Source organism: Xenopus laevis, chromosome 1L (assembly GCF_017654675.1).
Source record: "Xenopus laevis strain J_2021 chromosome 1L, Xenopus_laevis_v10.1, whole genome shotgun sequence".
Taxonomy (NCBI): Eukaryota; Metazoa; Chordata; class Amphibia; order Anura; family Pipidae; genus Xenopus; species Xenopus laevis.
Genome location: NC_054371.1, coordinates 81,929,786 through 81,942,713, shown reverse-complemented (window position 1 = coordinate 81,942,713; position 12,928 = coordinate 81,929,786). Strand labels below are relative to the sequence as shown.

General features: G+C 35.8%; 1 protein-coding gene across 5 annotated transcripts in view; it reads left to right on the top strand.

Annotated features, from left to right (window-relative positions):
* The window catches only part of grid2.S (glutamate receptor, ionotropic, delta 2 S homeolog), a 612,233-nt gene that overhangs the window by 556,927 nt on the left and 42,378 nt on the right, over positions 1–12,928 (top strand). For all 5 annotated transcript variants that reach the window (XM_018252173.2, XM_018252166.2, XM_041590791.1 and 2 more), the window contains one exon: positions 5,643–5,809. In XM_018252173.2, coding sequence (XP_018107662.1) covers positions 5,643–5,809 — 167 coding nt within the window. The remainder of the gene's footprint in view (positions 1–5,642; positions 5,810–12,928) is intronic.

Genomic DNA, 12,928 nt, shown 5'->3' with positions numbered 1-12,928 from the left:
TGTAGCATCAGCTTATAAGACATGCAAACATTATTTTCTGTCTGACTTGTGGCAACCCCTAAGATTACCTTCTGAACACACTAAGGGGCATATTTATAATGCTCTGTAAAACACAAAAAACTGTGTAAACAGCTGTGTAAAATAAATGGCAAGCTTATGAAGGTGTGTGTTATTTTATGCCATGTGAATGCCAGATTTGCTGCAATTAATTGCATTGCTTCTGGTGGAAGTCACTCTAAAAAAAAAACCACGTCAAAGAATTACGCCGTTTTTTGCACAGCAATGCCTGGCTATGTGTAGCAAATTATTCTGCCGGTTTTTGCATCACCACATAATAAATCTGCCCCAGATTACAAGGCTGTGAATATGCAACTAAAATATGCAGTGTCATAACAAGATGTTACTGGGCCCACAGCAAATTCAAGTGAAACAGTTCTACCAAAATATATTGAAACTGCTTATTAATTAGGGCCTTACTGGGCTCTCTACATTCCTGCATCTGCAATTGTATGGTCTGCTTCCTCTGTAGTTACGCCCCTGAAAATATGGCATTTCTAGCAATATTCATCTTAAGGGTTTAATTCTCCTTTAAGAAGGTGTTTTGAGAGTAACCACAATTCTCACAATGTTTCATTTGTTTCACTTGTATAATGAAATTTATAACAACAATCAAAACCTAGTTTTTTCAAGTTTTGGCTTGTAACACAACATTTAATAATGTCAAATGAAAAAATCTTTGCATCATCAATTCTACAGAAATTTTATTAAGGCATTTATGATGTATTTGCAATACGGAACATGTTTTTAGCATTCATAATATCTGTTAAATAAGAAAGTTGTAGAAATGAAACCTAAGACAAAGCCTTTTTACCTTTGGAATTATGAGAGCATAAAAAGCAAGGATGTGTGACAAATGCAAATCTTGTAAAATGCCAACTTTTACTTCTGCATTTTATCAAGCATTCTGTATTTAGAGCATTTAATTATTTAGGAATCCATGCATCATGCATAAAGATCCCATATGTCCCTGATTTCCAGTCTACAAATCTCTAAATAACACTGCTAGTTATTCAGAATATTTTACATTGATACACCATTTTTCAAAGTAGGCTTTATTCAAACAACGGTACCATCATGCTAAATCAAAGACAAATTGGTAGTGATTAGATGCTGCATACATTTAAAAGGTGCAAATAAACAGAAGAAGCATTAGTATCAATCTCAATTGGAATAAAAATAGCCGCATGCCCCTGAGGATCCTGAATTGCTGTCATTTTTAAAAATCATTATAATTATGGCTTGATTCGCTCATCTTTTTTCTCTCCAGACTTCAGTAGATGTTTCAGGTACAGATATGCATCTAGTATTAGCCTGAAAGCTTGGATCCTGGGGAATAAAAAATGGTTTGTTTTCCCGACAACAAGAATTGACGCAGCTTAGATACCATCAGTTACATAACCTTCAAAGCCCTTAACTCCTTTACTCCTAACTACATCTCATCTCTTGTTTCTCTATTTGTTCCTGGCTGAATCCTCTACTCCTCTTTGAGTAACCACTTGCTTGCAACCCCCCCCCCCCACTAATACTGCTGTTTCCCACATCAAGCCCTTCTGTCTTGATGCACTTTATATTTGGAATGCCATTCCTGAATCTCTCCTGAGAGAATACTCCATCAATGCCTTCAGATCTAAACTCAAAGACTACGTCTTGGAGCACTTGCTCTTGGAATACCTGAACTGGGAACTGGCACTTATATGGCAGTGTCACCCACTGTAACCTACAGCACTTAAATCCCTCTGATTTGTGTTTGTATGTTACCCCCCCCCCCTCTGCCTACAGGGACCTCCCTCCTTTTGTCTCCTTGACAATAAGCACTTAATATATATTGTGATATTACATTAAATATTCTATGTATGTGTATTGTATTGTTATAATTAGTACTTATTGTTGTAATGACCCCCTGTTTCTTCTACCAATTTACTGTTCTGCTGTGCAGTGCTTTGCCCTCAAGGAGCGCTATACAAATAAAAGCATACATACATACTTACAATTAAAATGCACTTTTTTATGATTACAGAGGAAAAGGAAACCATTAATAAATTCAAACATTGTTTACTGAAACAGGACTTTATGGTAAATATTGCCATTTTTCAGAGATTTCTGGATAAAGGGTTTCTGCATAATAGATCCCCTACCTGTATTACCACAATCTAGTATATGCTCCTTATTGTTCATATACTTAGAGGGATAAACTGACTGAGCATTGTGGTGTATTTTCCTGCACAAAAATTCTATCATTGTGTAAAATGTAGAAATCAAGGAAACGGTATGACTGTTTTAAAGCAATTTGTTCTGCACTAGTAAAACTGGTGTGTTTTCTTCAGAAGCAATATAATAGCTATATACTGGTATATAAATAAGCTTCAAAATAAATCTGCACGCACTCCTGCAACCATGGCCGTGGAGGTTAAAAATGTAACTTTATTCCATGTAGTTAAAAGATATGCGTCCTAACGCGTTTCGTATCAGCAGATACGTAATCATAGGCACAGAGTGCCTATGATTACGTATCTGCTGATACGAAACGCGTTAGGACGCATATCTTTTAACTACATGGAATAAAGTTACATTTTTAACCTCCACGGCCATGGTTGCAGGAGTGCGTGCAGATTTATTTTGAAGACAGAGTTTGCCTAAGCTACGGGTTCGGGGCACGGCACCCGGACCATTCGGCTAACTTGGTGAGTGTAAAGCTCTTTGGCTGTTTTCTATTATCTAACAATTGGAGTGAAGGGCCTGGGGTTTGGACACCCAGGCCAGATTTTTCTGCTTGGTAAGGATTGCTTAGCGGTCTACATCAACGTAGAATTTTGAGCAATTTGAGCATTTTATATACATATATATATACATAAAAATAATGAATTGACCCGCAAAGTTTATAATTGATTTGCTCTATTGATATATTATAACTAGTCCAAAGGAGATTGGAGCCGGCATTTTCTCTTTTTGTATATAAATAAGCTGCTGTGTTGCCATGGAGGTAGCCATTTAAAGGAGAAGAGACTCAGGTTACATAGCAGATAAGCTATAATCAGAGCTTATTTGTTATCTGCTATTTAACCTGTGAGTTAGCCCTATGTCAATTGCTACAAAGCAGCTTGTTTATAAACTTGGAGTAGTGTTTCTATTGCAAAGAGATCAGTTTAACCAGTGTGGGGCAACAGTACTTAATTTTTTGGTGTTACCATTCCTTTAATTCTTGAAAGCATGCACAGAATGAAGGCTGGGTTTTCCTAGAACAGGAGATTGTATCATACATTTATTTGTGGCCATACAAGGGAAAAAAGCTGAAGCTGCGCAAAACAGAAAATATTATTTGGGGTTGTCAGTTTAACAGCTGGAGGGCCACATATCTTAAGAGCCTTTCTATGTTCAAATTATAGAGTATTTTGCTTGTCTGGGGAAAGGCAGGGGTTCCTATAGCATGAATGCTCTTATTTGACTGTGAAACCAAATATTAAGGCACTTGACAATGTTATGGGAGAAAACAGACAACAATTTTATTAAATAAAATAAATAAAAACAACAATCGCATTTACCTGCTGCTGAACTAGCTAGCAGGTCTGAAATAGTCCCAGGAGTCTCCTGCTGTAAATAAAGCCTCCTCATGTAGCATATCTCACCAGGTGTGGATCCACGGATTATCTGGCAGTGTTAACAACCCCTCTAAACTTGTGACAAAGACATGGAAAAACAGTTTAAATTACACCAAAGCATGGGGTTGGACCAGCAGCAATGGCCCTTCTCCTGGTACTGATACTGTTTCTCTGAAACCAATGTCTTGTGACCGTACAAGAGAAAATGCCAGAGCTAGGAAAACTGTATTCTGCAAAAAAAATACATATAGGTGTAAATTCAGAATTCGAAGATAGAGCACCGCATGCCAATTAAAGTCAATACAACATTAAGAAAAACATTCATAAACATTATATTTAGGGGCTGATTTACTAAAACTCTAATTTATCTAATTTTTCTGAAAACAAAGTCGACCTAACACCTTCCACAAACTGAAATCATTTATCAATTATTTTCCTCGAAAAAAATCAGAGCGACAAAACGGCACTACAAAATCGAGCTTCAATTTGTATTGTGCGATTGACGCTCTGAAAAAGTTTTTATCAAGTGCGAAAACTCGACTTTTTCTGATTATCGTACAAAAACCCTGACTTTTTCAGATTAGATTTCAAGGACATCTTCCAATGAGTTCTACATGACCTCAGCCAGTTTGAGATGGCGTATTTTTGGAAATTTCGATTTTTTTCAACTAAAAATTCAAGTTTTACCCCTAAAAACCTCAACCAGAAAAAACTGATGTTTAATAAATGGGCCCCTTAGTTTACAACTCCTAGGTTTTCTAAGATTTTTTTTCATGCAAATTGTTTAATAAACCTGTATGCAAATACAGTTACAGCAAATACGCTATAGGTTCAAATATGATTACTGAAGTGCCAGATTCCAAGCCGAATCCAAAAATCTTTTTAATATTCCACATGACAGTGCTAGAAAGTAATTACTTTTTCACAGAGGGATGGACTTTCTTGAATTAACTTAACAGATTCTCTCTCATTCAAAATTAAACATTGCCTGCTGCTTTACTGTAATGGCATATTTCCACTGTCCATGTTTTGCAGTTCATGAACTGTAATGCATAACTTTTTTACCCTGATACAGATGTTAACTTTACCATATTGCGATTCAGCCGTGCTATTAAATTATTTATATCAAGATCATCTAGGGAAAAGGAATGTGCAATAAAACGGAATTGAAAAGATGAAAATAAATATTTTCTTTAAATCTTATGTTCTTATGTAACAGTGACAATGCTAAATTGAACAAAAATACAGGTACGGGATCTGTTAACCGGGAGCCCGTTATCCAGAAAGATCATGTTCCATAAACTCAAATAATAAAATCAAATAGTCATGTGGAAAAGTTTGGGAACCCCTCTCAGCCTACATTATAATTTACTTGACTTTCAACAAAAAAGATAACAGTGGTATGTCTTGCATTTTCCAGGAACATCTGAGTACTGGGGTGTTTTCTGAAGAAAGATTTTTATTGAAGCAGTATTCAGTTGTATGAGTTTAAATCAAATGTGAAAAACTGTCAAAATGTTGGTACCTTTGTAATTTTGCTAATTGCATGTAACTGCTCAATACTGATTACTGCCAACACCAAATTGGTTGGATTAGCTCATTTAGCCTTGAACTTCATAGGCAGGTGTGTCAAATCCTGAGAAAAGGTATTTAAGGTGGCTAATTGCAAGTTGTGCTTCTGTTTGACTCTCCTCTGAAGAGTGACATCATGGAATCCTCAAAGCAACTCTCAAAAGATCTGAACACAAAGATTGTTCTGTATCATGGTTTAGGAGAATGCTACAAAACGCTATCTCGAATGTTTAAACTGTCAGTTTCAACCAGGCACAATCCTCTTCGGTCCTTCACTGGCTATTTTGTTTATTTGTTTACTCGATTTTTGATATTTTATACACAGGGAAAGTATATTTTAAATTTTTTTAAATTTAGAAACATTACATTTCAGCTTATTATATATCACTTATTTGCCATATTATCCTTCCTTAGGTAAAACATGGAAATTACGCCTTTGTTTGGGATGCCACAGTACTGGAATATGTTGCAATAAATGACCCGGACTGTTCGTTTTACACAGTAGGCAACACGATTGCAGACAGAGGATATGGAATTGCCCTTCAGCACGGCAGCCCTTACAGAGATATATTTTCACAAAGGTCAGCAATTGTTTTTGTTTCTTTTGATATGAATCGATAAATGCCTGTTAATCTTAACCCTGGTATTTGCTGTTTAGTTTGCAATATAAATGAATCTTGCTTTTGTAACTAAATAATACTGGTAAGTTAAAATAAATATGGCCCCCTGTTAAATATATTTTTTATGGTTCATAAATCCAGTTCTCTGCTCCAGACCTTCCAGAACTTGTACCTTGCTATACTTCCCACAACTCACTCCAAACTAATCTATGTAATGCCCTTCTTTCTCAATTCATAGCAGTGTCATAGTAACGGACCCCACAGGATCATGCTGCGGGGGAAGGGGGTCCTAAGTGGCCTCATAGCCCCTCCCCATCTGCCAGCCCAACACTACTCATGGCTCCCTGGTCAGATTTAAATGGCCACACAGCCATCTTTTTTATTTTTTTTAATTGTAATTTTTTTTTTTATTGAAATTTTACAAACCGTAAAGTGCAAGGAATAAGAGCAATTTTCATAATTGCCAATATTTCTGTACCACAATTGCACAAAAGAGAGTAAAAGAACATTTAAAGTAGGCAGTGGTGGTGGGGAATAGGCAGGGGTGCTTCGTCAATGAGGCAAGTTGAGGCTGTCGCCTCAGGCGGCAGCGCCCCACTAGGTACCAGGGGCAGCAAAAATGCTGCTCCTGGTACTTTAAGAGCGAATTCCTGGGGGAAGGGGGGCAGCAGCAACTGCTGCTGCCTCAGGCGGCAGAGGGGCCAGGATCGCCCCTGGGAATAGGGCAGGGTATGTAGGGATGGGAGTGTGGAGAGGGTGTGAAGAGTGGAGAGGAGATTTAGATGAAAGATTTATAGAGATCTGTTTTTTAAAAATCTAGTCCTCTCCACCAAATGGCAGTGAAGATTGAGTTTTGTTCATGTGTAGTTGCAGAGAGTTCACCGAAAACATACAGCTCCTCTATTTTGGCGAACCAATCTTTTATTGTTGGCATATGTAGAGATTTCCAATGTAAAGGAATAAGATATTTTGCCACGTTTAACAGATAGGGTTCTTAAGATTTTTTAAAAACAAGATGGCCTTCTCTATATGGAACAAAAGGTAGTATGCAGGGTGATTTTTTTTAATGTACAGTTTAGGATTTCTTCAGACAGAGATTATCTGGTCCCAGTAAGAAATTATCTGTGGGCACGCCCAAAACATTTATAACATAGTACCTTTTGTCTCTAAACATGGCCAGCATACACCTGAAGTCTGTGGAAATAGGTTATTGAGTTTTGCAGGGGTTCTCTACCACTTAGTGAGAATTTTATAGCTCAGTTGTTGAAGCCGACTACACCTGAAACTGCAAAGAAGTTTTGCTATTTGGTACATGTTTTTGTGGAACATGTACAGATGGCCCAACACACACAAAAAGTAAGGAGAGACAAATAAGCAAATTTGCCACCTTAATGTCACAAAGCAGCAGTTGGAAAAGGATGGAAGAACTAAATGGTCATGGTATTTTGGGAATATGACAACAAAGTAGGTGTGGCCAAAGAGATTGCCTTTTCTCTTTCTGTTTTTTGTAAGTGTAGCAAGGTATACATTTGCCAGCCAGTGTGTGCTCCATTAGTCCTCTGAGGGGGACTACTGTTTTGTTGCTTTGTCCTGGCAGCCTCCCAGGAGAAAATATGTTGTTCTAAAGAGTTTACAGAGAAACATTTTGTCTTTTCAAATCTTAACTACCCCCCCCCCCCATTTCTTTACATGGGGTACTGGGTACTTTCTGTATTTACATTGTATACTCTCCTGTACTTGTGTGGGTTTCATCAGTCCAAAACATAATTGGACTAGCTCTTCATTACACTACCCTGGGCATTTGCATGTGGTAGGCGCAAAAGCTACACAATGACAGGAGCTGATTTGAATGATAAACATTCTAATTAAAGCATAAGATGTCAACATTTCATAAATAATGGCTACAGCCAAAACATTTTTTCAATAATAGCCCTCCAGTCCCTAAAATTACTTGACTGACATACTTATTAACATTGATTAAAAGCGTGACAAAGGCAAAATGCAGCAGCCATGCGGTTTTATATTTTGCCTCACTCTTTTACAGTGTTCACTGTTTAAATATTCCTCTTGCTGTTTAAATACAGTGTGCTGTTAGAAGACAGTCCAATTAAAAGTTGTCATTTCTCTTCTGAAAGTCTGCAATGTTCTTTGACAGTGCTAATTTGATATAATCTTTACTGAAAGGGTGGTAATTGTTAGATACAACTTTTTGACAAAATATAAAGATGTGCTTTAATATTGATGCATTATGAAGAAGCAAAAAGTAGAAACACCTTGGATTCCTCTGGAGATTCATTTTACTTAACCCATTACTCAGCATCAGTTCAATAGATATCTCCCTACACATCATCATCATCAGCTCTACAATCTACATTTTGTTAACAAATTTTATTGATGTAGCCCGAACTCCTAAATCTTTCAAGAAACTTAGGGGCAGGTTAATCAAAATGTGAGTGTAGAACTTAATAAATAAAAACTTTATATTTATCAATGGGTGAAATTTAGAACTCACCGTTGATAAATATGGTTCCAAAAATTCCATAGAAATGAATAGAACGGGGGTGAGTTTTTGGTTATTAAGCGCTAAACTCATTACCAGCAGTTTTTGAACATGTAAAATTATAAGCAGATAATCCATTGCTTTATGTATCTGTCACCTCTAGACTGTAAAGAAGCAATTCCAGAATAAGGATATCCTAAATGTTTATCTGGGGACTCTGCAAATAAATACTAATTGAATATGCTTATCTTCATCCATTAAACATAATTCTGTAAATGCAAAACTATGTACAGCTTTTGTTGACAATGTATTCTGGGTAAGAGAATGAAATAAACATCAAGCTAGATTCTAATATTTATACAAATATCTGTTCCTATTTTCCCCAGTCTATGGGATGCCAGTGTTTCATCTGTTTGTCAACAGCAGATGGAGAGAGAGATGACCACACAGAATTTTAAACATGACAATAATATGGCCATGACTCACAAACTGTTGGCAATGCTTTTTATTTACACCAAATTCATTGATATTATTCCTTTGAATAGTCTGGTATTTTAAAATAGCTTGATAACTAATACAGATGCAGCCACTTTGGTTTGTCTGTTTGACACAGAATAACTAAACACAGATATCCCATTTATCTCATTTAACACAGAAAACTGCGTCACAACATCCCACCTAATTAAAGCATTCACCATTGTGAACAATGGTGCTTTTGTATGCTAATGAAAAGGTTACATGCATTAAATGAGTTAAGATGACTTTAGATAACACAGTTTATTCAATTAACCCTGAGTCATGACGCATTTAACTCACAAATCCAAGTGGCTTCATCTGTAGCTTTTTGTGGTGTTTTTTCATGCATATTGCATTGTGTGATTAATTTACATTTCCCTGGGTAAGTATGTGATAAATGGTCATATTCTACCATTTTCCTACTTTTAAAAATAAAGCTCCTATTACAATGGAAATGTTTCATTTAATAATACATCTCTTAATTTCCACTACTTATAAAGAACCTTAAAAATCTACAACAATCAAACTAAAGTTTCTTTATAAAAAAAAATATTGGCTAAATTATTTCTTTAGCTGCAGCCTGACAAAATCCCATAATTTCCTATGAGATGATAAGAACTTCTTTTGCGAAAATTGATATTTACTGCTATCAATTATTTTGTCAATGTAAATAACTGCTATTAAAATAATGATATTTAAATAACATCTTACTACTTTGGCAAAATGTCCAATACTACATTGACAACTATATTTCTTCTCATACAAGATATGTTTAGTTTCTCATTAAACCAAGATGACAAAATGATAATACAATAAAATATAGTTCTCTAAAACATAATGTTTCCAAACCTAAGAGCCTAAATGCAGACTAAAACCACATGAAAACTGGAATAATATTGACGTTCTTCAATTCCTTAAGATAATGTCATGATACAAAGTAGGCTCTGAGAAGCTAAAAAAATAGTAAATATGTAACTAACATCTTTTAAAATGTTTGTTGAGGCTACATTGTGTTGCTTGAAAATCATTGAAATCAAATGATCTCCGTCCCACAGGCATACTTATAGAATACTAATTAGCTGAACAGAATTTAAAGTCACGTATATTGTATATTGTAGTTGTGTAGAAAAAGCATCTTCTTAGGGATTTGTTAAACCTCAGCATGCAATATCCTAAAGGGGTAATGTAATAAAAGTTGTTAATGCAGTAAGCAAAAAATGTTTCTTTGAACATGTGGTTGTTATTCTGTGAGGAAAGAGAAAGAAATCCACTTTTCAAGAAAGTCTTTAAAAAGGATATGTGCAATTAAAATTTGGAATATAGTAAATAATAGTTTATCTAGCAAATGCTACAGTGGGTGTAGTGTGTAATATCTCATATCTCATATCCCATAACTAAGTGAGTTAAAGAATTAACAGTGACTCTGGGCTCAGGGCAGTGTACACTATAAACACAGATGACAAAACAAAGGTTATCCTGTCATAAAAGGCGATTGCCTTCATATCTATCTCCTAACTGTTGTATAAATGAGGAACACCTATCATGGACAAAGAGAACAGTCCATAGACCGGCATCGGGTGAGGAAACAACAAAGGCAATGAATGGCATGGGAGGATCCCAACAACAAAGGATGAAAGGATATGTTTTTTACACCCTCATTGTGTCAGAACAGGTTTCAGACCCTGGGAATAAAGGTCAGATATGGAAGTCACTGTCTGTTCAACACTGCCACCCACAGGACATCTTAAATATCATTAGTTGGTCTACACCGCCATCTACAGGACACTACTAACTTGGAAGTTTCCATGGCTCATCAGATGACATCAACTTGATTGGCTGGGACTGTCTTTTGGGTGTGGCTATCCTGGGAAAAGGGTAGTATGCTTCTTTGAATGGTCTTCCTTATGTGTATATAAAGAGCATTGTAAATACTTTGTTAGTTAGTCCCTTTCCGCTCCCTTCCATTGCACCTTTCCCTATCCCTTTCGTCCTCCTTCCATCTTAGTTATTTCCCTTTTTATGTTATACCTTTTAGTGCCTTTGTAAATAAATAACACTTATTTAAAGATCAGTCTGTCTCAATAAATTAGCCTGGCACCCCAAAATAGAGCAGATCCAACATAGTGCAATGAGCAGTGACATATTTTTCAAAGTCCATTGTCTTAGTCTTGTCTGGGATGACAAATGCTATAAAAGCATATATCCTTTAGATCCTATCCTAAATACATTAGAATGTAATAATTCATTTGATTTTTTTTAGGTTACCAGTTTTCGGGGTGGTGAATATAATATGTTTAATCGTATTGAAATAAATCCAAAGATCTTTATGGATCTATTGAAATAGGGTGATCCACAAAGATGTCTAATGAATCAGGCTCCCCATCTTACAGGACTAATTAGATTTTAGTTGATTATGCTAAGATGCATATAAAATAGGCTATTACATATTTGACAGGAATTTTATAGCTAGAGATACAGAACAATGGGTAACACCGGCTGTCAAAATATGTTAGGATTATTCTCAGCATCTGTTTCACTTAGAGTTTAGAAGAATAAATATCTTATACCATGGTGCTTGATCCCAAAATGTAGTGCCTTTTATTTTATGGCTTAGGTTGTTTTTAATTGTGCCAGTAGTGTGTGAAATAGACTTATAAAAATGTTGATTGTTTTGCAGTCACTTGTGGATTAAGTCCATTAATGCGTTTTTGGTTTTTTCTATATATTTCATAACTTGGACAGCCTGGTTCATTGTATATACATTTTATCCACCAGTAGGGATTTTTAATGTGGATAGGACTGATCCTCAAATTATTATTTAAAATAAATAAATAAACCTACCATTTACTATAAAAGGGGTTATAAAGTCAAAAAACCAAAGGCCATTTCAGGCTCTCCCCTCAAAAGCAGATCTCTCTTTAATATACTTACACTGAAGCAGCCCTCAGGGCTATATTTCAAGATGTCTGCTCTGCTAGGCCCTTCCATTCTCACCTGACCCCCCTCACATCACCTCCCCCACTTATCATAATCCTCACACCAACCTTTTTCCCCCACCAGCTCTGCTGCTTTGCGATTTCTTGATGCTTGATGTTCTTTCTAGGTATTTTATCCTAATCTTTTCCTGTTTTGCATGATTTTTACAACAGGGATTCGCCACCTGTCGGCCAGCTGTTCACTATGCTCACTCTCGACAGCCTTCATAGTTCATTCACAGCTGGAGACCCACAGGTTGCAAATCCCAACTCGTCATGAATCCTAGATATTGTACCATGAGTTTTCATTAGTACCTTTTTACACATTTGCCAGAAGATTGCACACTTTTTATAGCTTCCTTGCAAATGCAGTTTCCTGTAAATATATTGGTTATTTAATTCTGCATAATGGGAAATGCCTCATGCCTCACGTTTCTTCTCTCCTCCTTACTGGAACATTTACAATAAGTAATCAAGTATTAAGGAAGAAAGAGCAACTGATTTGTATTTTTTTTATATCCTGTTGTTTTTGCTTCAAAATTCAAGGTGATACATAGCAGCTAATGATATTGTAGAATCCTGTTGAATTTGTGTTGTAAAGTATTTCACTGGAAAGTTGATTTCCATTGTTTCTGGTAATAAGGCAAAATTCATAAAATAGATGGCAGCACTGGTATGGAGGAGAAGTATTTGAATAGGTAACAGTAAAGTGACATCAAGACTATGTAGTAAATAATAATATAGCCACTTTTCATTTTTTTCAAAGAGGTATTTATGTGTGAAGAAGCTTAAAGGTAACTTTGAATATACATGGAAATGTGTTCCTTCCTGGAATTTATGTATTAAGTTTCAGAAAATTTTAGTTTAACTAAACTTCAAAGAATATCATAAGAACTATAGGAAAGGTTCCCAAACATAGTACAGCTTTGTATAGAGCTTGACTTCTGTTGAAGAATGTATACAGTAAATAACACAAGTATAGCTACATTCTTTGCATACTAGCATTCTGAGATAAATAAATTCTGTATACCATTTTACAAATACTGTTATACTGTAATACACTATAGTTTCTACTGTAATACACTCTGT